This window comes from Rana temporaria, chromosome 4, assembly GCF_905171775.1.
Source record: "Rana temporaria chromosome 4, aRanTem1.1, whole genome shotgun sequence".
Taxonomy (NCBI): domain Eukaryota; kingdom Metazoa; phylum Chordata; class Amphibia; order Anura; family Ranidae; genus Rana; species Rana temporaria.
In genome coordinates, this window is record NC_053492.1 from 449,358,727 (window position 1) to 449,382,283 (window position 23,557).

The following is a 23,557-nucleotide window of genomic DNA, read 5'->3' on the forward strand; positions in this document are numbered from 1 at the left end:
ATGATGAAGTTGGAAAAACAACGTTTTTTTCTACATGCTGAAAAACGTCGTCTTTATTTCATGCCGAAAAATGATCGTGTATGCGGCATTAGGCCCAAAATGGGCATCAGAGCCAGGTCCCAGCCGGATGGCAGAGACAACCTCATGGCAGAGGTTCTGGCAGTCAAAAGCAATGTATTTAAGGTACATTGATGACAATTTGTAAAGGTAACTTCTCTATGATAAAGTACAACTAAAAGCAAAACCTTTTCTTTGGATAGAGTGGAGAGGGATTAGAACCCCTATCAGTTTTTATTGCTGTCTGTGCCCCTTTTTGGAAGATTCACCCTCTCTATTTCTTCCGTATACCATTTACTGAAAGTAAAAGAAAATCTTACATATTGGGCTGTCCCCAGAAAAATAGAGGGGAAATCTTCAAATGGGGACACTAGTTCTGGAGGCCTGGGGGTCCCCAAGTGGTTCTCCTAATTTGCAGGGATTTCCTCTCACTTCCTGTTTTGGCTATGGGACAGGAAGTGAAAGGTAATCTCCCCAATGTGGTAAAAAAGAAAAAAAAAACACAGGGGTTATAACCCTTCCTTATTCTATCCAAAATGAAAAATATTTGCCTATAGTTCTACTCTAAAGGTCACTAAACTTAGGTGTTGTGTAAGTACAGTGTTTCTCTCCTTCCTCTTTTTATTCTATTTCATTTATTTATTTTTTACCTAATGTTTTCTTCATCATTACCAAAGAAGTCCTTGTCTCACTGCTCTGTTTTATTTCGTTTCAAATATCCTGGAACGCACTTGAATTTAACTACTAGCTTTCCAAGCCAATTCTGATAGATCTGTCATATATGTAAAAATCTGCATATTTTTGCAAGAAATTTTCTTAAAGCGGAGTTACGCCCTATTTTTGATCTTAGGCCCCCGGGCATTGCTAATTGCATTACAACGAATGTTTGGAATGTTGCCTACCCCCAAAGCATATTACCTTTAGGATAAATCTAAATCCCCATTTCCGTTATACCTTACCACAGCGTGGCTCCTGGGATATAAAAGTGTCATCAATCCCAGGAGCAGCTTGGTATGCTAGCTTTCTTCCGGGTTTCCTAGATTGATTGACAGATTGCCATAACAACGGGGCGGAAACTTCCTCCGACGCAGCCATTGCTGTGGCAACTTGCAATGCAACTAGTGCACCCTGCTTTGTACACAGTGCGCAGGTGGGAGATCAGGAGGTGCATGCTGGGTAGTCAGCTGCACCGTATACCGGAAGAAACTCCCAGCAGGCTTCAGATGCCCACAATGGAGATGGAAGCTCGCATTTCACAGAGGCTACAGCGAGTATATTTACTAAACTAAATAACAAAAAAGTATATGCCAGATTAAATTTGATAAACTGCGACTATCACAGGGATGTTTTTTAGAAAAAAAATTGACCGGAGCTCTTCTTTAAAACCCCAAAACATTATAAAAATTGTACAAAGGCTCTAGAAAATAAAATGGTGGGTGTTGCAAACACACATTAGTTGAATTTAATGAACTTTGGTGAACACAAAACGATTTTTTTTGGCAAGATATTAAAAGATGATCTTACGCGGAGTTACCAGTTTAGAGTTACACAGGAGGTCTGGCTCTAGATATATTGCTCTCACTCTGACATTTGCAGTGATAGCTCACATGTGTAGCACAATTGTTGTTTACATACAGTGAGGAAAATAAGTATTTGAACACCCTGCTATTTTGCAAGTTCTCCCACTTGGAAATCATGGAGGGGTCTGAAATTGTCATCGTAGGTGCATGTCCACTGTGAGAGACATAATCAAAAAAAATTCCAGAAATCACAATTTATGATTTTTTAACTATTTATTTGTATGATACAGCTGCAAATAAGTATTTGAACACCTGTCTATCAGCTAGAATTCTGACCCTCAAAGACCTGTTAGTCTGCCTTTAAAAATGTCCACCTCCACACCATTTATTATCCTAAATTAGATGCACCTGTTTGAGGTCATTAGCTGCATAACGACACCTGTCCACCCCATACAATCAGTAAGAATCCAACTACTAACATGGCCAAGACCAAAGAGCTGTCCAAAGACACTAGAGACAAAATTGTACACCTCCACAAGGCTGGAAAGGGCTACGGGGAAATTGCCAAGCAGCTTGGTGAAAAAAGGTCCACTGTTGGAGCAATCATTAGAAAATGGAAGAAGCTAAACATGACTGTCAATCTCCCTCGGACTGGGGCTCCATGAAAAATCTCACCTCGTGGGGTCTCAATGATCCTAAGAAAGGTGAGAAATCAGCCCAGGACTACACGGGAGGAGCTGGTCAATGACCTGAAAAGAGCTGGGACCACCGTTTCCAAGGTTACTGTTGGTAATAACTAAGACGTCATGGTTTGAAATCATGCATGGCACGGAAGGTTCCCCTGCTTAAACCAGCACATGTCAAGGCCCGTCTTAAGTTTGCCAATGACCATTTGGATGATCCAGAGGAGTCATGGGAGAAAGTCATGTGGTCAGATGAGACCAAAATAGAACTTTTTGGTCATAATTCCACTAACCGTGTTTGGAGGAAGAAGAATGATGAGTACCATCCCAAGAACACCATCCCTACTGTGAAGCATGGGGGTGGTAGCATCATGCTTTGGGGGTGTTTTTCTGCACATGGGACAGGGCGACTGCACTGTATTAAGGAGAGGATGACCGGGGCCATGTATTGCGAGATTTTGGGCAACAACCTCCTTCCCTCAGTTAGAGCTTTGAAGATGGGTCGAGGCTGGGACTTCCAACATGACAATGACCCGAAGCACACAGCCAGGATAACCAAGGAGTGGCTCTGTAAGAAGCATATCAAGGTTCTGGCGTGGCCTAGCCAGTCTCCAGACCTAAACCCAATAGAGAATCTTTGGAGGGAGCTCAAACTCAGTGTTTCTCAGCGACAGCCCAGAAACCTGACTGATTTAGAGAAGATCTGTGTGGAGGAGTGGGCCAAAATCCCTCCTCCAGTGTGTGCAAAGCTGGTGAAAAACTACAAGAAACGTTTGACCTCTGTAATTGCAAACAAAGGCTACTGTACCAAATATTAACATTGATTTTCTCAGGTGTTCAAATACTTATTTGCAGCTGTATCATACAAATAAATAGTTAAAAAAATCATACATTGTGATTTCTGGATTTTTTTTTTTGGATTATGTCTCTCACAGTGGACATGCACCTACGATAACAATTTCAGACCCCTCCATGATTTCCAAGTGGGAGAACTTGCAAAATAGCAGGGTGTTCAAATACATATTTTCCTCACTGTATGTGTGCGGGACCAATGCATGCGTTTGCCTTTGTGCATGAACGTGGTTGGGGGGGGGGGGGGTAACTGGGAGCTTTATCCATTTTCAATGTACCTGTTATTTTTTTTACTAACCTGGTTGTTACAAAAACTACTTTTCCCATTGGAAGATTTCCACTCTATTACTGTTATGGGGTCAACCCAAAATTTCAGGTTTTCTTTCACTTTCAATAACAGCAATCATGATAAATGGAGAAAGTAGTATGTTTCCCTAATGGGGGCACATACTGCAAAATAAAATAAAAAATCTGAGTTGTTCTAATCCCTCCTCACCTTATCCGAAACTAATAAAAAAAATGTCTGCCTTAGGTTACAAAATAATACAAAAACATTAACAGTGCTAGGGAGAAACTTACTGGTGGGTGAAATGATGGCTAGCTTACAGCCGTGCTTATACCCTGGATCCACACCCATTATTGTTCGCCCTCTGACAGGGCCTGCGAGGAGCAGCTGGCGTAGGTTTCTTCCAAACATCATTATAGATTCCTTTTCTGCATCGGAGGTTAGTTTGGATCTGTCATAAGAAAGAATAAAGATACTTGTATACCATTTATATGTTCTACACAACATAACATAACATGGGTTTGATTATTAGTAACAACTTTTTATTTTTTTTACAGGTTTATAACAAAGTATTAAATACACCAGGTGAATGTCCACTTTTTAAAGTAATACTAAAGGCAAAATTAATAATAAAAAATAACATGTTATACTTACCTTCTCTGTATAGTGGTTTTGCACAGAGCAGCCCTAATCCTCCTCTTCTCGAGTCCTCTGCCAGCACACATGCGTCATTGTTCCCGAGCCCCGCTCTGCATGTCCATAAGGCACACACAGCGGGGCTCGATCTCGCCCCCTCCTCACTGCTTCGATTGCCAGCAGCGGATACCAAAGACTCCTGATGGTGCCTCTGAGCCAATGAGCAGGGAGAGAGCCAGGAGAGCAGATGCTATTGGGCACAGCACTGGATCGAGATCGGGCTCAGGTAAGTAAACCACTTAAGGACCCCTTCACGCCGATATACGTCAGTAGAATGGCACGGCTGGGCACATCCACGTACCTGTACGTTGCCCTTTAAGCCCAGCAGTGGGGGCGCGTGCACGCGACCCAGTCCGAAGCTCCGCGGGACAAGATCGCCGCCGGTGTCCGCGATCGGTCCTCCAGAGCTGAAGAACGAGGAGAGCTGTGTGTAAACACAGCTTCCCCATTTTTCACTGTGGCTGATCGCCGCCATTAGTAGTAAAAAAAAAAAAAAAAAAAAAATTAGCAAATAAAAAAAGCAATAAAATTATCTCCTATATTGTAAACGCTATAAATTTTGCGCAAACCAATCGATAAACGCTTATTGCGATTTTTTTTTTACCAAAAATAGGTAGAATACGTATCGGCCTAAACTGAAAAAAAAAAAAAAAATTTATATCTTTTTTGGGGATATTTATTATAGCAAAAAAGTGAAGAAGAAAAAATTGTTAATTTTTTTTTCAAACTTGTCGCTCTATTTTTGTTTATAGCGCAAAAAAAAAAAAAATAAATAAATAAAAAAAAAAAAACGCAGAGGTGATCAAATACCACCAAAAGAAAGCTGTATTTGTGGGGGGGAAAAAAAAGGACGTCAATTTTGTTTGGGAGCCACGTCGCACAACCGCGCAATTGTCAGTTAAAGCGACGCAGTGCCGAATCGCAAAAACTGGCCAGGTCCTTTACCTGCATAAAGGTCCGGGTCTTAAGTGGTTAAGAACCTACAGCCTTTAGAATCACTTTAAAAACTCTGAAGACCTTCTAGCATTTAGCCCTGGTTCACACTGGGTACGATTTGGAACGATTTGAGATGCGATTTGACATGTCAAATCGCATCTCAAATCGGCGGCAATGGCACTGTCCTAATCAGTGCGACGCCGCATCTGCGATTTCAAAAAGTAGTTCCTGTACTACTTTTTGCGATTTCGGGCCGCGATTTACATTAAATTGCGGCCGAAATCGCGGCAAAATCGCGGTAAAATCGCGCATTTTACTGCGATTTTGAATTCGCAGCAGTGTGAACCTAGGCTTAATGCCTGTGATAATTCTCCAAAAGCTCACGTTTACCATGGAGTAGATTGTAATTCCATGTGATAAGAGAGAGAGTGTTGATTTCCATGTCTATCTCTTGACAATGCCCATGATGTCTGGGCTCCAGTTGGTTCCCCTGGCTTGGTCTATGGATAAAACTAAATCGCAACATCAATGGACAAAACAAACTTGGAACTAGGCTGCCTCAAAGAAAACCTGTCATGGGAAAAACAAGGAGACTGCTATAGTTGCCTTCTCCCTCTGAACATGCTACCATTGCATACTTCTTCCTAAGCTGAATAAATCTGCTTTTACATTCCCCTTGACTTGTATTGGGAGAACACAGCTCTGGAGCATGCAAAAGCCCAAGTACAGTGCCTTGGAAAAGTATTCATACCCCTTGAAATTTTCCACATTTTGTCATGTTACAACCAAAAATGTAAATGTATTTTATTGGGATTTTTATGTGATGGACCAACACAAAGTGGCACATAATTGTGAAGTGGAAGGAAAGTGATAAATGGTTTTCAAAATTTCTTACAAATAAATATGTGAAAAGTGTGGGGTGCATTTGTATTCAGCCCCCCTAAATCAATACTGTGTAGAACCTCCTTTCACTGCAATTACAGCTGCAAGTCTTTTTGGGGAGGTCTCTACCAGATTTGCACATCTAGAGAGGCACTTGAAACATACGAAATTTCCCCCATGGGGCTTTGAACAGCGATAGAATTGGATGATCAATATAAAAATGAAATAAATAATTTTTATTAATATAATGATAATGACATATTCAGATTAAAACAGAAAGTAGTGGCTATATTATGAAACATAATGTTCAATGGTGTAAGGTGAAAATACCAACGTAAACAGTATTACAGAAATTGTTGTAACCATGAAAAATCGTATAATGTGTGGCTCCTTGTAAGCCCACTCCATTGTCGGGTCCCCTGTCCCTTTGGGGAGCTGGGAATCATCTCAGAATTCTCCGGATCCTGCACCTGGCCCACCTTCCTGGCTATGAGATTATCCATCTCTTTCTTCAGTGGTAATTATCAGTGTTTCTATTTTACAAACTTACCCGATGTATGCTTTGAAATGTTTCAAGTTACATAAATCTTTTTATATATATTTACAGTTAACCTTCCCCCTGAAGATGACCATATACGGTCGAAACGCTTCTGGGATTTTTCATGATTACAACAATTTCTGTAATACTGTTTACGTTGGTGTTTTCACCTTACACCATTGAACATTATGTTTCATAATATAGCCAGAACTTTCTGTTTTAATCTGAATATGTCATTATCATTATATTAATAAAAATTATTTATTTCATTTTTATATTGATCATCCAATTATATCGCTGTTCAAAGCCCCATGGGGGAAATTTCCTATGTTTCAAGTATCTATCGGGGTTCGCAGCACCTCATCTCTCCTTTTTGTGTCTGTTCCTTGCTCATCTAGAGAGGGACATTTTTGCCCATTCTTCTTTGCATAAAAGCACAAGCTCTGTCAGATTGGATGGAGAGCTTCTGAATAGCAGCAGCGCCTCTCACTGTGCCGAGACTGACCTGTCAGAGCCCCGCTCTCCTCTATGGGGAGATCAGATGAAAATGGACCGCATGTCAGTTTTCATACGATCCACCATCCATCCTATAAGAGCTTGAGCTATTTTGCAGAGAACAATGGGCAAAAACTCTCTAGATGTGCAAAGCTGGTAGAGACGTCCCCAAAGAGACTTACAGCTGTAATTGCAGTGAAATGAGGTTCTACAAAGTATTGACTCCGGGGGGTTGAATACAAATGCACGCCACACTTTTCCTATATTTGTTAAAACTTTTGAAAATCATTTATCATTTTCCTTCCACTTGTTGGTCTATCACATAAAATCTCAGTAAAATTAATTTACAATATTGGTTGTAACATGACAAAATGTAGAAAATTTCAAGGGGTATAAATACTTTTTCAAGGTACTGTACACAGGCTTTAACCACCGCCCAATAACGGCGGCAGGGTGGTTCCTTAACTCTGGGAGCGCGTTATACAACGTCCTGCCAGAATCACGCACACACGGGGTCTCCGTGATCGCTGGGTCCAGAGGACCCGGTGCATCACGGATCACGGCAAATCGCGGCCATTTACCACGTGAACGCTCCGTCCAATGACGGAGCCATCACTTGTAAACAAACTGGCGTCATGTGATGACGCCGATTCCTCCCTCCCCTCTCGGTACCGATCGGTACATTGTGAGGAGAGGGGGAGGGATCGGAGGCAGCAGCAACTGTGGGCTGGGGATCTGTGACAGTTGCAGTCACAGATCCAGCCATCCCTGCCCATACTGTGCAATACCCTGTGCCACACCCAGAGCAATACTCTGCCATACCCAGTGCAATACTCCTAAATACCAACTTCCCACCCGCCCAACATCCTATGACATCCTTGACTTTGTGCGGGGATATCTGAATGATGGGTGCAGCTAAAGGCATCCTTCAGATATCAGCTTTTTCAGCCGGCGATTCCCTACACCATAAAAACGATCTCATCGGCTGTTTGTCCGATTGATCGTTCTTACGAGAGGCAAGAAGGGACACCCCCCCAGTCCGCCGGTGCTTCTACCGACTCAACGATACGATCGAAGCCAGGATTGTTTTTTTTTTTATTATTATTATTTCAGGCTTCCCAGCCTAAAGGTGAGATGTGGGGTCTTATTGACCCCACATCTCACTATAAAGAGGACCTGTCATGCCATATTCCTATTACAAGGGATGTTTAAATTCCTTGTAATAGGAATAAAAAAAATATTTTTGTGGAAAAAAGTGTCAAACTAAAATAAATAAAGTAAAATGAACAATAAAATATTAATATTTTTTTTTTAAAGCACCCCTGTCCCCGTGTGCTCGCATACAGAAGCGAACGCATATGCAAGTCCGCCCACATATGAAAATGGTGTTCAAACCACACATGTGAGGTATCTCTCTCTAATTTTGGCCCTAGACCTCCTCTGTAACTAAAAACATGTAACCAGTAAAAATATTTAAACCGTCGCCTATGGGGATTTTTAAGTAGTGAAGTTTGGCGCCATTCCACGAGTGTTTGCAATTTTGAAGGGTGACATGTTGGGTATCTATTTAATCGACGTAACTTAAACTTTCACATTTGGCAAAAACATTGGGCTAACTTTACTGTTTTTTTTAAGCACAAAACTGTTTTTTTTTTTTTTGTAAAAAAAAGTGTTAGAAAAATTGCTGCGCAAATACCGTGCGAGATAAAACGTTACAACGCCCACCATTGTATTCTCTAAGGTCTTTGCTAAAAAAAAACCATACATAATGTTTTGGGGTTCTATGTAATTTTCTAGCAAATAAATGATGATTATTACATGTAGGAGAGGAATGTCAGAATTGGCCTGGGTGCTCCAGAACGCCTGATGGTGCTCCCTGCATGTCGGGCCTCTGTATGTGGCCACGCTGTGTAAAAGTCTCACACATGTGGTATCGCCATACTCGGAGTAATAGCAGAATGTGTTTTGGGGTGTAATTTGTGGTATGCATATACTGTGTGTGAGAAATAACCTGCTAATATGACAATTTAGTGGAAAAAAAAAATCTTGATTTTGCAAAGAATTGTGGGGAAAAAAAGAACTTAAAAAAACTCAGCCTGCCTCTAAATACCTTGGAATGTCTTCTTTCCAAAAAGGAATATGCGTTTCGGCTGTGTTTTTGATGGGTTTCTCCTACATGAAAATAGAAACTTTCCAAAAACACATAAAAAATGCATTTAGGGCCAGTTCACACCAGACGCAGTTCCGTACAGTTTTGTGTGCATTTTTTCTGCACTAAAAATGCATGCACAGTGTTTTCCATGTATTCTAATGGCTCTAGTTGGCTTTAGTTCACACCATGCAGTCAGTTTCCGGTCAGTTTCCAGTGCAGAAACTGACTGCATGGTGAGAACTAGAGCCATTGGAATACATGGAAAACACTGTGCATGCATTTTGTGCAGAAAAAAAAGCACACAGTGACGGAACTGAACAGAACTGCGTCTGGTGTGAACTGGCCCTTAAAGGGGTTGTAAAAGTTACAAAAAAAAATAAAAAATCCCTAAATAGCTTCCTCCTTCACTTACCTCAACCTTCCATTTTGCTTTTAAATGTCCTTATTTCTTCTGAGAAATCCTCACTTCCTGTTCTTCTGTCTGTAACTCCACACAGTAATGCAAGGCTTTCTCCCTGGTCGCCTCTTGAGGGGGGAGGGGGCGAGCAGGAGGGTCAAGACACTCTACTTTGCAGATACAGAAAGGAGCTGTGTGTTAGTGGGCGTCCTGACACTCCTGCTCGCCCCCTCAAGAGGCTTTCTCCACACCAGGGAGAAAGCCTTGCATTACTGTGTGGAGTTACAGACAGAAGAACAGGAAGTGAGGATTTCTCAGAAGAAATAAGGACATTTAAAAGCAAAATGGAAGGATGAGGTAAGTGAAGGAGGACTGCACTAAGGTAAAGGAAGCTATTTAGGGGGGGGGGGGGGGAATTCCTTTACAACCCCTTTAAGAAAAAAGCAAAATGCACAGGGAAAATGCATAGGTGTGAACCTAGCCCAAGACTGAGAACTGGGGGGTCGATGGCCGCTCAGGTCTTCTTCTCCGGTGCAGTATTTCTCAACTCCAGTCCTCAACAGGTCATGTTTTTAGGCTTTCCGTTACTTTGCACAGGTGATTTGATCAGTTTCACTGCCTGAGGCTGGGTTCACACTACTACACTACTTTCATCCTACTTTGCTCTGTGTTCAATGTTTCCCTATGAGAGCGTCTTGTAGCGTCCTACACAAGTCGGTCCGACTTTGAAAATGCTCCCTGTACTACTTTTGGTCCTACATTGATCCTACTTCAGGCCCATTGAATATCATTGAAGTCGGACCAAAGTAGTATCCTGTTCATGAAAGTAGGATGGATGTAGGACCAATGTAGGATAAATGTAGGACCAATGTAGCAGAGCAAAGTAGGATGAAAGTAGTGTAGTAGTGTGAACCCAGCCTTAGGCTGGTCCTACATCCATCCTACTTTCATGAACAGGATACTACTTTGGTCCGACTTCAATGATATTCAATGGGCCTGAAGTAGGATCAATGTAGGACCAAAAGTAGTACAGGGAGCATTTTCAAAGTCGGACCGACTTGTGTACGACGCTACAAGACTCTCTCATAGGGAAACATTGAACACAGAGCAAAGTAGGATGAAAGTAGTGTAGTAGTGTGAACCCAGCCTTAGTAAATACCACAGTCGTTTCTTCTTTGGGAAATACTGAAAAGATGACCTGTTGGGGCACCTTGAGGACTGGAGTTGAGAAACACTGCTCTAGTGAGTTGAGAGCCGTGACCGTTACTCACCAGATTTCTGTTCTGCTCAGAGACACGCTGAGAGGCTAAGCCAGCTGCCAGTCAGGCATCTTGGTGGATCCTGACTGTATAGTTGGGATAGGTCCAGCACTTGGGCCAACTGAGTTCTGTTGGCTGAAAACGGGTCACAGAAGCTCAAAACTAACTGCACTCCTGTGATCTATAGGAGAGGTAGTGCCAAAAAAGTTTTGGCCATACTTCTCTTTTAAAAAGTTTGAAGGCCAGAGACAGCCATGCTACTAGTATAATGGCAGCCTCACAATATTCTTTTCACTGTACTTTTAATATATATATATATATATATAGGCCCAACAAAAAAATACTTGTGCATGGCAAGGACACCTTAAAATTTGAGCCTGAAATCATTACAGCTGCAAATTGCATATTAACCAAGGAGTGAAAATTCCTCCTGTATCCCATAACACCATTATTGACACAGCGAAGGACACTAATATGGCAAGATCTGACGAGCTGAAAGCCAAGATATTTCGCTATAAACTTCATAGTCTTATCTGCTTAAAGATCCTACAAAAACATGCTCAGAGGTGCCAAGTGCAACAAGATTTTCAGCCGTGAAAGATAATCTGCGCCCTACGAGGCGGGGTAAAGAAATATAATGAAATAACAAGCGCGGCATGCGGTCAGTAATTCTGCCAATCTCCTGAGTTTTTTTTTTTTCCCCACCTGTCACTAAATAATAAACTATTGCACCCGCACAAGGAACTGTATGTATTACAAAATATCACAGGGCTAGTTTATAGGTGGGTAAAAAACATTCTGCTTTGAAAATAAATAAATTGCATGCCTTTGGGGAGGGGGGAGAATATTTAACCACTTGACATCCGGGCCTATTTTGGCACTTTTCTCCTTCATGTAAAAATCTAAATTTTTCCCTAGAAAATTAATCAGAACCCCCAAACATTATATATATATATATATATATATATATATATATATATATATATATATATATATATTTTTTTTTAGCAGACACCCTAGGGAATAAAATGGCGGTCATTGCAACTTTTTTTCCCCTCGCACGGTATTTGCGCAATAATTGTTCAAATGCCTTTTTTGGGGGGGAAAAAAACAGTTTCATGGATTAAAAAAATAACAAAAGAGTAAAGCAAGCCCAATTTTTGTGTATAATGTGAAAGATGATGTTACGCCGAGTAAATAGATACCCAACATGTCACACTTTAATACTGCACGCACTCATGGAATGGCACCAAACTTTGGTACTTAAAAATCTCCATAGGCGACGCTTTAAATTTTTTTACAGGTTACCATTTTCGAGTTACAGAGGATGTCTAGTGCTAGAATTGTTGCACACGCTCTAACGCACGTGACGATACCTCACATGTGGGGTTTGAAGGGCGTTTACATATGTGGGAGGGACTTGCATGCAAGTTCACTTCTAAGCGCGAGCTACCGGGGACAGGGGCGCCTTAACCACTTAAGACCTGGACCAAAATGCAGCTAAAGGACCAGGCCAGGTTTTGCGATTCGGGACTGCGTCGTTTTGACAATTGCGCGGTCGTGCGACGTGGCTCCCAAACAAACCTATTTCTGGTAAAAAAAAAAAAAAATAATCACAATAAACGTTTATCGGTTGGTTTGTGCAAAATTTATAGCGTTTACAAATAGGGGATAGTTTTATTGCATTTTTATAAAAAAAATAAAAATTTTACTACTAATGGCGGCGATCATTTTTTTCGTAAATGCGACATTATGGCAGACACTTCGGACACATATTTGGGACCATTGTCATTTTCACAGCAAAAAATGCATTTAAAATGCATTGTTTACTGTGGAAATTACAGTTGCAGTTTGGGAGTTAACCACAGGGGGCGCCGAAGGGGTTATGCGTCACCTAATGTGTGTTTACAACTGTAGGGGGGTGTGGCTGTAGGTGTGACGTCATCGATTGTGGATCCCTATAAAAGACATCACACGATTGATGACACCGACACAGTGAAGAACGGGGAAGCCGTGTTTACAAACGGCTCTCCCCGTTCTTCAGCTCCGGGGATCGATCGCGGGACTCTAGCGCCGATCGGGTCCGCTGTTCCCGCAGCTTCGGACCGGGTCGCGGGAGCGCGCCCGGGCTTAAAGATCAACGTACATATACGTTGATGTGCCCAGCCGTGCCATTCTGCTGGCGTATATGTGCAGAAGGCGGTCCTTAAGTGGTTAAAAAAAAATTTACTTCATTTTTTAATTTTAACACTTTATTTTACATATTTATTTTTTTTGATCACTTTTATTTCCTATTACAAGGAATGTAAACATCCCTTGTAATAGGTATCACTGTGACAGGTCCTCTTTATGGAGAGATGTGGAGTCAATAAGACCCCACATCTCTCCTTCAGGCATACAAGCATTAGATCGGTGAAAAAAAATTCACCGATCTAATGCCGACAGCCATTGCGGCTTTGTTTACTTCTGGGTACCTCCGTCACAACATCGCGCCCGGACCTCCGACTGTCATAGAGATGACTGGTGACCATCTGGTCATCTCTATGCTTTCCCAGCAAACGCCGGCCGATTCGCTCTCTGGGCCCCCGATGGCACGGGAGAGACTGGAGAAGCACCGGATGGCTGAAGACTGTGATATCTGAATGATGCCTGTAGCTGCAGGCATCATTCAGATATCACCGCACAAAGCTGACGTCCTCGGATGTCAAGTGGTTAAGTTTCATCTACATTATTAACTCCTGTGATGGTGAACAGTAACAGCTATGAGTCTTAGCAAATTACTTAGCAACATTGGGGCGAACATGATGATAATAACGCATGTCCCTTGTTATAATAATGATACATTATGTTTAGATATGGTTACCATGTCACTTTTTTTTTTTTTATTCTTGTATAGTGTCGTGAATTCCTTGATTGAGCCGTATATAACCCCTGATGAAGCTACAAGGCGAAACACGTCGAGACAATATACGAATTTGAAACAACTGATGTAGCCAAATACCTGCTTATGTGACCATCTCTTTTATGAACTGCTGTTTATCAGTGAACAAATTGTTGCCGCTACGTTTTTAACTTCATTCTCATTCAAATTTGTATACTTTTTCTAAATGTATGGTTCTCATTATTATTTGTAAGCACTGTAAAAATCTTTTTCCTCCCCATTTGATTCATTTAACCATTTGGGATGAGGTGCTAACCCTTTTGGGTGTTCCACCACTAGTCAGACATAATCTATTATGAATCATAGGAGTTTACCAATAAGGCTTCGTGTCCACTTCAATGAATTTGGCTTGTTGTTTGGGTGGTAAGTTTGAGCTTGATTTAACGCATTTATTACTTTACTACTGTTTGCATCAAATCGCATCTCATTTAAAGTCCCAACTCCTTCTCTTTTTCCATTTTCGGGGATGGAGGCATGTGTCTATATGCCTCATTCAAAGTCCCAAACCATGTTCTATGTCAGGAGAAAACATCGGGGCTTGCATTTCATACGACAAAACATCAGGAAGTATAAAGTTTCACATTTTACTTTGGTGGAAGTATTTGCATACCGATACTCTCTGCAGAGAAGAGGATAAATCAGGCGCTTGTAGGAATCTTCTACAGAATTCCGCAGAATTGTCATAAACTCCGGCCTCGCAAACTGCTTTGGTCTCCACCTTTCAGAAAAAAAAAAAGAAAAGTAAAGTTAATACAAGTCAAAAATGATATACTTTCACTGAACTAGGCTCAAGACTTCCCATATCCCTCAAAAGTCAAAAAGAAAGTACATTTACACTGAACAAGGTCAGATTTATTTGCTTTTCGAACGTTGAGGTGGGTAAGCAAAAAAGGAAGCAGAGTATAAGCAACCGGGGAGAGGGCATTAAAGAGAACCTGTTGCTTTTTCTTGCTTGGCCAAAGCACAGCCTCACCTTAAAAGGGTTGTAAAGGTACAATTTTTTTCCCCTAAATAGCTTCATTTACCTTAGTGCAGTCCTCCTTCACTTACCTCATCCTTCCATTTTGCTTTTAAACGTCCTCATTTATTCTGAGAAATCCTCACTTCCTGTTCTTCTGTCTGTAACTCCACACAGTAATGCAAGGCTTTCTCCCTGGTGTGGAGTGTCGTGCTCGCCCCCTCCCTTGGACTACAAGAGAGTCAGGACGCCCACTAACACAGTTCCTTTATCTGCAACATAGAGAGCATCCTGACTCTCCTGTAGTCCAAGAGAGGGGGCGAGCACGACACTCCACACCAGGGAGAAAGCCTCGCATTACTGTGTGGAGTTGCAGACAGAAGAACAGGAAGTGAGGATTTCTCAGAAGAAATAAGGACATTTAAAAGAAAAATGGAAGGATGAGGTAAGTGAAGGAGGACTGCACTAAGGTAAAGGAAGCTATTTAGGGGGGGGGGGGTTGTACCTTTACAACCCCTTTAAGGCTCCATTCACATCTAGGAGTCCCAGATCGGCGATTCTGCCCACGATCCAGAATCGTGGCAAAGTGCGATCCCTGTCACTTTATATTATATGTAAAAAATACAATTATTTATACAACTCTTTTAAATAATAAATTCACCTTTGTGAACATGCTACACCCATAATTAGTGTATAACATGTTAAGCATCCACCACCTCACCTCTCAAAATGCCCCCCTTCCTGTGACAGCAGGCGGGGGGACCTTCTCACTACACCCTCTGTCACAATTCAAAAAGACAGCTCTACCTACACAGCTGTGTCATTCATTCACACAGTAAATGAAGGCCTACAAGTACCATCAGCCCTTGCGGCTGACAGCTTGTGGTTCTCAATGAACTACCTGGGTTCTTTTCAAATGTTTTTTATTGTATTTTTCAAAGATACACAATAAAGCACAAATAAGAGTCATAACAATACAACAGTTTCTTAGTCATACTTTGTGTTCAACAGTGTGCCTGGGTAGGCTTCAAATTATCATTTTACTAAACAGTAACCATATAGGGCCTTAGTCCAGTTGGATAGTGGTCAGATGCTTAAACAAGTGACTAGCAATCCCTGTTTACCCCAACGGGATCATGCTGTAAACAAGGGATTATGGCTCATTATCTTATATTATATTATAAAATCAAAATTAACATAAAGGGGTATCAAGGGAAGGAGGGGAGGGGAAGGTGAGTAGGAAGTTATCTTTTACATCCGGTCTAGTTTAGGAGTGTAGTCGTTCAGGAACACACTTAATAATTATTAAAATTCTTCAGAAAATTTGAGGCCCTAGGATGAGTAATCCATTCATTCCAATTTTTAATGAATTTACTTATGGTTCCTTTCCTATGTGCTAACATTAGCTCATAGTGAGCCTGAGTATTGAGTCTCTGGACAACATCAGATAAGTTAGGTGCTAAGGTAGATTTCCATAGTTTTGTTATGGTGAGTCTCGCTGCTGTAAGGAAGTTGGCAACTATAGTTCTAAATTGAGGAGGATAGACATCTAGATTTAAACCTAGTAGGGCTAATTCAGGTGTGAGTATTTTTAAATTACCAGTGAAGGATGCGATAAAGGAGGATACATTATTCCAGAAGCTAGATAAGGTTTTACAATCCCAGAGGGTATGTAACAAATTGCCAGTGTGGGATTCACATCTCCAGCATATGGGGGAGGAGCTAGGGAATATTTTGGATAGTCTGTAAGGGGTCAAATACCAGCGGTTTAGTATTTTCTGGGCGTTCTCCCAATGTTCTACACATGCAGAAGAACTGTTAATATGGATGGCTTTTTGCCATTCTTCCCACGTAAAAGTTTGTGATAAATCCTTCTCCCATTTAATCATATTTAAAGTTTTGGTTTGAATTGGAAAAGATGAAAGTAGTTTATATATATGGGATATGCCTCTCTTCCCACTTATTTTATAGGAAGTGAAGAATTCCCACAGCGCCCTAGGGAGTTCCACACTTTTCTTTGGGTCAAAGTTTTTATTGAACGGTTTGGCTATGAGTTTATTCGTTATTTTATGTATGTCATCGGGTGATAGCTGATCAACAAAATTGATTCCCTGTTTGGACCAGGGTGTGGTAGTGATTCTTACTTTACAGTAATCGATTACTCCTAGTGGTATTGGCATTAGGACTGGGTTACATGTCGGCTGTAATTTTGTTAGAGCAAACTTCCAGGCTGCCAGAGTAGCTCTAATTGTTAGGAAGTTGGGTGTATTAATTTTTGGTAGAGCATAGCAGGCCATGGAAAGGGAAAATAGATCCTTCCCTTTAGACACTTCTCGTTCAATGTTCAACCATAATTTATCATTTGAATATCTGAACCAGTATCTCATTTGATCAAGGAGTGAGGCGAAGTAATATAGGCGTAAATCTGGGAGGTTTAGGCCTCCTTTAGCTTTAACCAATGACATAGTAGATAAAGCAATTCTAGGTTTCTTTCCCAACCAGACCAAGTTGCTCAATTTCGAGTTAATTTGTGTGAAAAATTTAGTCGGTAATGGGATGGGGAGGGAGCGGAAGTAATATAGAATTTTTGGTAACATCTTCATTTTAAAGGCTGCTATTCTTCCAATCCAAGATAGTTGTGTCTTTTTAATAGACTGTGTATCTTGAGTGATTTGAGTTAATAAGGAGGGATAATTTGCTTCATACAGTTTATTAGGTGGGTAAGCAAGTTGAATCCCAAGATAGGTAATGGAGGGGTTGTCCCAATTGTAGCTAGATTGTTGTTTTAGTTTAACAACTAGGTCTGGCGGGATGCTCATAGGTAGTACAAAACATTTACTATGATTAATCTTATAATAAGAGACTGATCCAAATTTATCTGGGATAGCGGTTACATCTTCCAGTAGTGTGTCTGTAGCGGATAAAGTTAAAAGAACCTTGTCCGCGAATAATCCCAATTTATGTTCTATTTGACCGACCTTGATTCCTACGATATTGGGGTTAGATCTGAGAGATATCGCCAGTGGTTCAATTGCTAATGAGAATATAATGGGTGATAAGGGGCATCCCTGTCTAGTACCGTTTGAGAGACTAAACTGTTTAGATATACTTCCCGATGTAAATACCCTAGCAGATGGTGTAGTATAGAGAGACATTATGGCTTCAAAAATAAATCCTGCGAGACCAAATTTCTTAAGGGTTTCCGCTACATATCCCCAGTGCACTCTGTCGAATGCCTTCTCCGCATCCAGTCCGAGAAGCAGAGAAGGCATCCGACCGCGCTCTACATGGCTAAGTAGATTAATCATCCGTCTGGTGCTATCCGGGCCTTGACGTCCCTTCACTACCTGGGTTCTGATGAGCACTCAGTTCATTGATCTTCCCGTCATTCAGTAACTGCCAACCCATATGAGGTATGGGCAGACAGCTACATAGACAGTCTACAGGAGCCTGACACTGCACCCCTAATCTGCTGATCACGGGTGCAATTGCTTTACAGGCTTCTAGGGGGGGGAAAAAAATGTAATGCACATTTTTTTTTTGCAGGTAAAAAATATGTGCATGCATTTTTTATTTTATTTTTTTAAAGGTGAACTTAACCTTTAACCACTTCAATACCAGGCACTTTCTCCCTGCCCTGCCCAGGACAAATTTTAAGCTTTCAGCGCTGTCACACTTTGAATGAAAATTGCGCGATCATGCAACACTGTACCCAAAATACATTTTTATAATTTTCTTCCCACAAACAGAGCTTTCTTTTGGTGATATTGGATCACCATTTTTAGTTTGTTTTGCAAAAAAAAACAAAGACTGACATTTTTGGAGGAAAAAATTAAGTTTCTTGGTTTGTTATAAAATGTTGCTTTCTCCTTCACCGACGGGCACGGATTAAGCTGCACTGATAGGTACTGATATGGTGGCACTAATGAGGAGGCACCATTAAGTTGGCACTGACGAGGAGGCACCAATATGCAGAATTGATGGGCACCGATAGGCTGCACTGACGGGCACTAACAGGTGGCACTGACAAGGTACTGATTGGCAGCGAACATGGGCACTGACAGGCATTACTGAGAGACACGGATTGGCACTTTGATGGGCACTGATTGGCAGCTGATGGTATCTTATTGACAGCTGTGGTGGCACCTCTGATGAGGGCTGAGCTGATAATCAATGTGCTGATTATCAGCTCAGACCCACCCCCCCCCCCCCGACAGGAGAGCCGCACTTCCTGGTTACACGCCGTGATCAGCTGTGATTGGTCACAGCTAATCATGTGGTAAAGAGCCTCCGTCAGATGCTCTTTACCTAGATCGGAGTTGTAGTGTGTCAGAGTGACATGCCACAAGACTAATCACTGCGCTGCATGCTCCCTGCAAAAGCGCGATCACGGGTAATCCTGCTAGACGTCATACGACGGCCCAGTCAGGATAAAAGAACAACCGCCCGGCTGTCATTCTGCTAAAGGCCGGTCGGGAAGTGGTTAAATATTTTTAAAAAAACTAAAACCCATTTTTTTGGGCCCTTTTGAACGAATACTTAAAATCTAGATTTGTCGGTTTATGCTGCGGTAAAAACTCTGAAATACTAAAACGGCTTCATGGGTGCAATGCTTTACACAGGATCCTAGAAAAAAAATAAATGTAATGCATTTATTTTTATTAACCTGCAAAAAAATGTGCATTTATTTTTTAAAAGGTGAACTTATCCTTTAACCACTTGCCCACCAGGTAAATTCTGGCACTTCTCTCCTTCATGTGAAAATCACAATTTTTTTGCTAGAAAATTTATCAGAACCCCCAAACAATATATATTCTTTTTTAGCAGACATCCTAGGGAATAAAATGGCAGTCATTGCAATACTTTTTGTCACACCGTATTTGCGCAGCGGTCTTACAAGCGCACTTTTTTTGGATAAAAATCACTTTTTTGAATTAAAAAATAAGACAACAATACATTTTGCCCAATTTTTTTATATATTGTGAAAGATAATGTTACGCCGAGTAAAATGATACCCAACATGTCACGCTTAAAAATTGCGCCCGCTCGTGGCATGGCGTCAAACTTTTACCCTTAAAAATCTCGATAGGCGACGTTTAAAAAATTCTACAGGTTGCATTTTTTGAGTTGCAGAGTAGGTCTAGGGCTAGAATTATTGCTCTCGCTCTAACGATCGCGGCGATACCTCACTTGTGTGGTTTGAATACCGTTTTCATATGCGGGCGCTACTCGCGTATGCGTTTACTTCTGCGCGCGAGCTCGTCGGGACGGGGCGCTTTAAAAAATTTTTTTTTGGTTTTCTTATTTATTTTTATTTAGTTTTATAATTTTTTACACTGAAAAAAATAAAATAAAAAAAAATGTATCACTTTTATTCCTATTACAAGGAATGTAAACATCCCCTGTAATAGAAAAAAGCATGACAGGTCCTCTTAAATATGAGATCTGGGGTCAAAAAGACCTCAGATCTCATAATTAGACTTAAATGCAAAAAATAAAATAAAAAAAAAAAGTCATTTTTTCAAATGACAAAAAAAAAAATGTTTCTTTAAGAGGCTGGGCGGGACTGACGTTTTGACGTCACTTCCGCCCAGCAGAGCTATGAGGACGGGTGAAGGAGATTTCTCCTTCAGTCCCGTCCCCGCTCAGCTGCCGGACACATCGGATCCCCTCCGCCGCTACCGACGGCTCCGGTAAGCGGCGGAGAGCGCGGGAGAGCGGCGGGAGGGGGGGGGGGCCCCTCTCCCGCCACCGATAACGGCGATCTCGCGGCGAATCCGCCGCGGAGACCGCCGTTATCGTGTACACCACCGCCCCCTGCAAAGATGAATATCTCGGTTGTGGCAGCAGCTGCTGCCGTTATCGAGATATTCAACTTTAAAAAGGAGGACGTCTTTTTGACATGGGGCGGTGGTCAAGAGGTTAAATAATGCAGAAAACTAAAAGCCATGTTCTATTTTTTGGCCATTTGAAGTTATACACCAAATATAAAATTTGACGGTTTCTGCTGCAGCAAAAACTCTGAAATACTAAAACAGCTTCGAGCTGCAGAGACCTGTCTCCTGTCAGGGAATAAAGGAGGGAAAAAAAAACATTTAATAGGGCTTAAGTTGTTTTAACACCGTGTCTCTATAATGCGCAGGGACATTGATGAGGCATTTCAGCAGCAGAATAAAAAAAAAAAAAGGAAAAGATTCAGTAAGAATGTATACAGACCTTTCATTGACACACCACCTACAGAACAAATCCTTCACCCTGTCAGGAATGGTGACCTTTACTGTCAGGATTTTTAGATTTTCCCCACGGTTAATGGCCAGAATCTGAGCAAAAACATAAATGGCACAGACAGATGACACACAAATACCCAAAAGATAAAACTTATCAAGTCAACATCCATACAAGTGCTTTCTATGACAATCCGCAAGAGCCTGTGCTGCTTCTGTACCGGCAGGAATATACAGCAGTACAATGATAATTCCATATCCAATTCAATTATTTAATAAAATACAAACAAAACAGTTACAAGAATAACATTTACAATAATAAAAACAGTAATAAACCCATAATTGTAATTATATACCTATTATAAAAGTGTTAAAAAAAAACAGTTATATATTTTATGTCTAACAATGGTAATAACACATAAAACAAGGCCAGGTCAAGAGAGGGCTGGAACTCGGAGGTAGTTTTTTTTTTTTGGACCCTCATCATATGCCTTTCATTACACCATGATGAGTGGACGGAGCAGTGAGCCCTACACACCAACACATAACAGGGAGGGGAGATAAGGGGGAAGTGAGACGAGGGGACAGGGTCACAACAGAGGTGGTGGCGGGTCCTACAACCTACATGCAGCACACATTGAGGGTTTAGGTAAGATGGGGGGGGGGGGGGCGGAGACTCCTGAAGCACACATGAAGGTGATGCTGCTCTCGGGAGGACATGGTCTGCTCTGCCATATATCAGGGGAGAAAAGTTTACCTCAGGGTAGAGCCAGTTCAGCCATTTCATGGTGCATTTATGGAGAAACCCAAAACAGTGTTCATACACTGCCTGCACTTATACCTGGACTGGAAGCAGTAATCATGTCATAGTAACCAAACGTCACTCATAAGGCCTCTCAACCCCCTTTCCTTTTTTTAAATAAGTCGCGACCCTCTGGCGTACTTCCCAAGGAGTCCTGTCCCCCAGGCCTACTTCATAAGCAGTCATATGCTCATGTTCTTCCTCGTGAGGTACGACAGAGGGACATAATTTCTTATATGAGGAAGAACAGGGGGGCATGGCTACCTATGAAGTAGCGTTAGGGTAAATGGCTTCTTCTGAAATAGGACAGCGGGACATGACACCTTATGAGGTAGGAGACATGTAACCTTATAAAAAGGTAAGACAGGGGGGGCATGATTCTTTATAAAAAGCCATGTTCCCCATCCTACCTCACAAGGAGCAACGTCCCCCCCGTCCAACCTCACAAGGAGCAACGTCCCCCCTGTCGTACCTCACAAGGAGACACGTCCCCCCCCCGTCCAACCTCACAAGGAGCAACGTCCCCCCCCCGTCCAACCTCACAAGGAGCAACGTCCCCCCCGTCCAACCTCACAAGGAGCAACGTCCCCCCCCCCGTCCAACCTCACAAGGAGCAACGTCCCCCCCCCGTCCAACCTCACAAGGAGCAACGTCCCCCCTGTCGTACCTAACAAGGAGCAACGTCCCCCCTGTCGTACCTCACAAGGAGCAACGTATCCCCCTGTCGTACCTCACAAGGAGCAACGTCCCCCCTGTCGTACCTCACAAGGAGACACGTCCCCCGTCGTACCTCATAAGGAGACACGTCCCCTCACAAGGAGACACGTCCCCCCTGTCCAACCTCATAAGGAGACACGTCCCCCCTGTCCAACCTCACACATAGCCACGTCCTACCTGTCCAACCTCACAAGGAGACACGTCCCCCCCTGTCCAATCTCACACGGAGCCACGTCCCCCCTGTCCAACCTCACAAGAAGTCGTATCCCCCCTCATAAGGAACCAAGACAATGCATAGAATTATTATACTGAATGATCAGTTGCATGCATATATTCTTAAGATACCTATAGAGATTTATTTATAAATGTTTTAACACAAAATACAAATAGCTTTTACACGTTTTTCCAATTAAATTTGATTAGAAAATATGCCAATTCTTGGTGAAAGCATGTGTAATTAGGCTCTACAGTTTATCTTAAAATGTAGATGTATAATACAGACAGACAGATAGAGATATATATATATATATATATATATATATATATATATATATATATATATATATATATATATATATATATATATATATATATATATATATATATATATATATATATATATATATATATATATATATATATATATATATATATATATTACACACACACACACACTGTAAAAAAAAATATAAATATATATATATATATATATATATATATATATATATATATATATATATATATATATATATATGTTTTATATGTTTTTGTATTCCATTTTTCTGCATCAGTCTGGATAGGTGGGCTTCAAAGCGTTAAATTTCATCATCTTACTTTAATAATCGTCTCACAATAATAATGTTCAAGCAACTGTACGCAACATAAAAATTCTGTTTAATGGGAGGCGCATGCGGAGGCGTCCAAGATGGCCGCGTAAGCTAGGAGCTCCGCTCTGCCTCAGCCCCACGTCAGCCCTAGCACCGGTTTCACGGCGGTGCCAAGACCCCGGAGGGTCGGTTTAGATTGGGGAACGCTCGGTCGAGCCCCCCATGTACAGCGGAGCGGTCCGGAGGGGCCTGGAGGCGAGTTACACGGCGCTAGAAACCCAGGCCGATTCCAAGATGGCGGCCGCGCCTCAGCTACAAATACCTCACGCAGGGGG

At 41.7% G+C, this 23,557-nt stretch overlaps 1 protein-coding gene across 2 annotated transcripts in view; it reads right to left on the reverse strand.

Annotated features, from left to right (window-relative positions):
* The window catches only part of SRBD1 (S1 RNA binding domain 1), a 259,670-nt gene that overhangs the window by 174,541 nt on the left and 61,572 nt on the right, over positions 1 to 23,557 (reverse strand). For both annotated transcript variants that reach the window (XM_040351557.1, XM_040351556.1), the window contains exons 11-13: positions 20,869 to 20,972; positions 14,305 to 14,412; positions 3,692 to 3,849 (exon numbers count right to left, since the gene is read on the reverse strand). In XM_040351557.1, coding sequence (XP_040207491.1) covers positions 3,692 to 3,849; positions 14,305 to 14,412; positions 20,869 to 20,972 — 370 coding nt within the window. The remainder of the gene's footprint in view (positions 1 to 3,691; positions 3,850 to 14,304; positions 14,413 to 20,868; positions 20,973 to 23,557) is intronic.